Here is an 809-nt window from a genome sequence, read left to right on the forward strand (position 1 = left end):
ATAGTTACACAGCGAGCCTCTGACAACACAACAACACAACAACACAACAACACGACGGAAAGGAGCAGCAACCGAGTGAAAACCGAGTGAAAACCGAGTGAAAACCGAGTGAAAACCGAGTGAAAAAGGAAAAATGTCCAGGAAAACGCGTTGGAAGAGGCTCGGTTCCTTATTGGGCCGAAGATCCAATATTTATTCCGGGTCTCCTGGGATGTTCCGCTCCTTTCTATTGTCCTCCCATTCCTCAGTGCTGATGCTTCATTTTCTAACTTCTATATTACCAAGGGACCTACGACATCAGCACAGAAATACCCTGCAAGTACAAAATCCGTGCGCCAGCCCCGTCCGCGCAGAGGAGACGCGCGCGTTCCGCCAGCTTTTCACCGACAACCGAGGAGAACTTCAGCAGCTCTCTGCGTCTCTGACCGGATTTTAAATCACATTTTTTATTTCACATCATTATTTGTTCGATCGGCTCAGGGAGGAAAAGGGAAAAGAAAGAAAATTACTTTGGAGAGACCATGTCAGCGACCTTCCCCGGACTTGTCCACGACGCAGAGGTACGCGCGTTTTTTCTGCTTTCATTTGGAGAAAACATGGAGACCGAGTCTGAGCTGCAGCCAGGCTTGTTGTCCTGCTCTTATCTGTGTGCATGAGGCAAATTAACGTGAGGCAAAACACGAGCTGTTAGTGGAAATAAACCAGTCAGAGCCTGGACCAGTGATCAGAACCAGTCAGAGCCTGGACCAGTGATCAGAACCAGTCAGAGCCTGGACCAGTGATCAGAACCAGTCAGAGCCTGGACCAGT

General features: G+C 49.1%; 1 protein-coding gene across 1 annotated transcript in view; it reads left to right on the forward strand.

The window, feature by feature from the left end:
* Positions 1 to 48: 48 nt before the first annotated feature.
* The window catches only part of tfap2d (transcription factor AP-2 delta (activating enhancer binding protein 2 delta)), a gene marked incomplete in the record, with an annotated part of 18,873 nt that continues 18,112 nt past the window's right edge, over positions 49 to 809 (forward strand). The window contains 1 exon segment of the mRNA XM_014034008.1: positions 49 to 560. Within this exon segment, the coding sequence (XP_013889462.1) occupies positions 522 to 560 (39 nt within the window).

This window comes from Austrofundulus limnaeus, unplaced genomic scaffold (assembly GCF_001266775.1).
Source record: "Austrofundulus limnaeus strain Quisiro unplaced genomic scaffold, Austrofundulus_limnaeus-1.0 Scaffold1933, whole genome shotgun sequence".
Taxonomy (NCBI): Eukaryota; Metazoa; Chordata; class Actinopteri; order Cyprinodontiformes; family Rivulidae; genus Austrofundulus; species Austrofundulus limnaeus.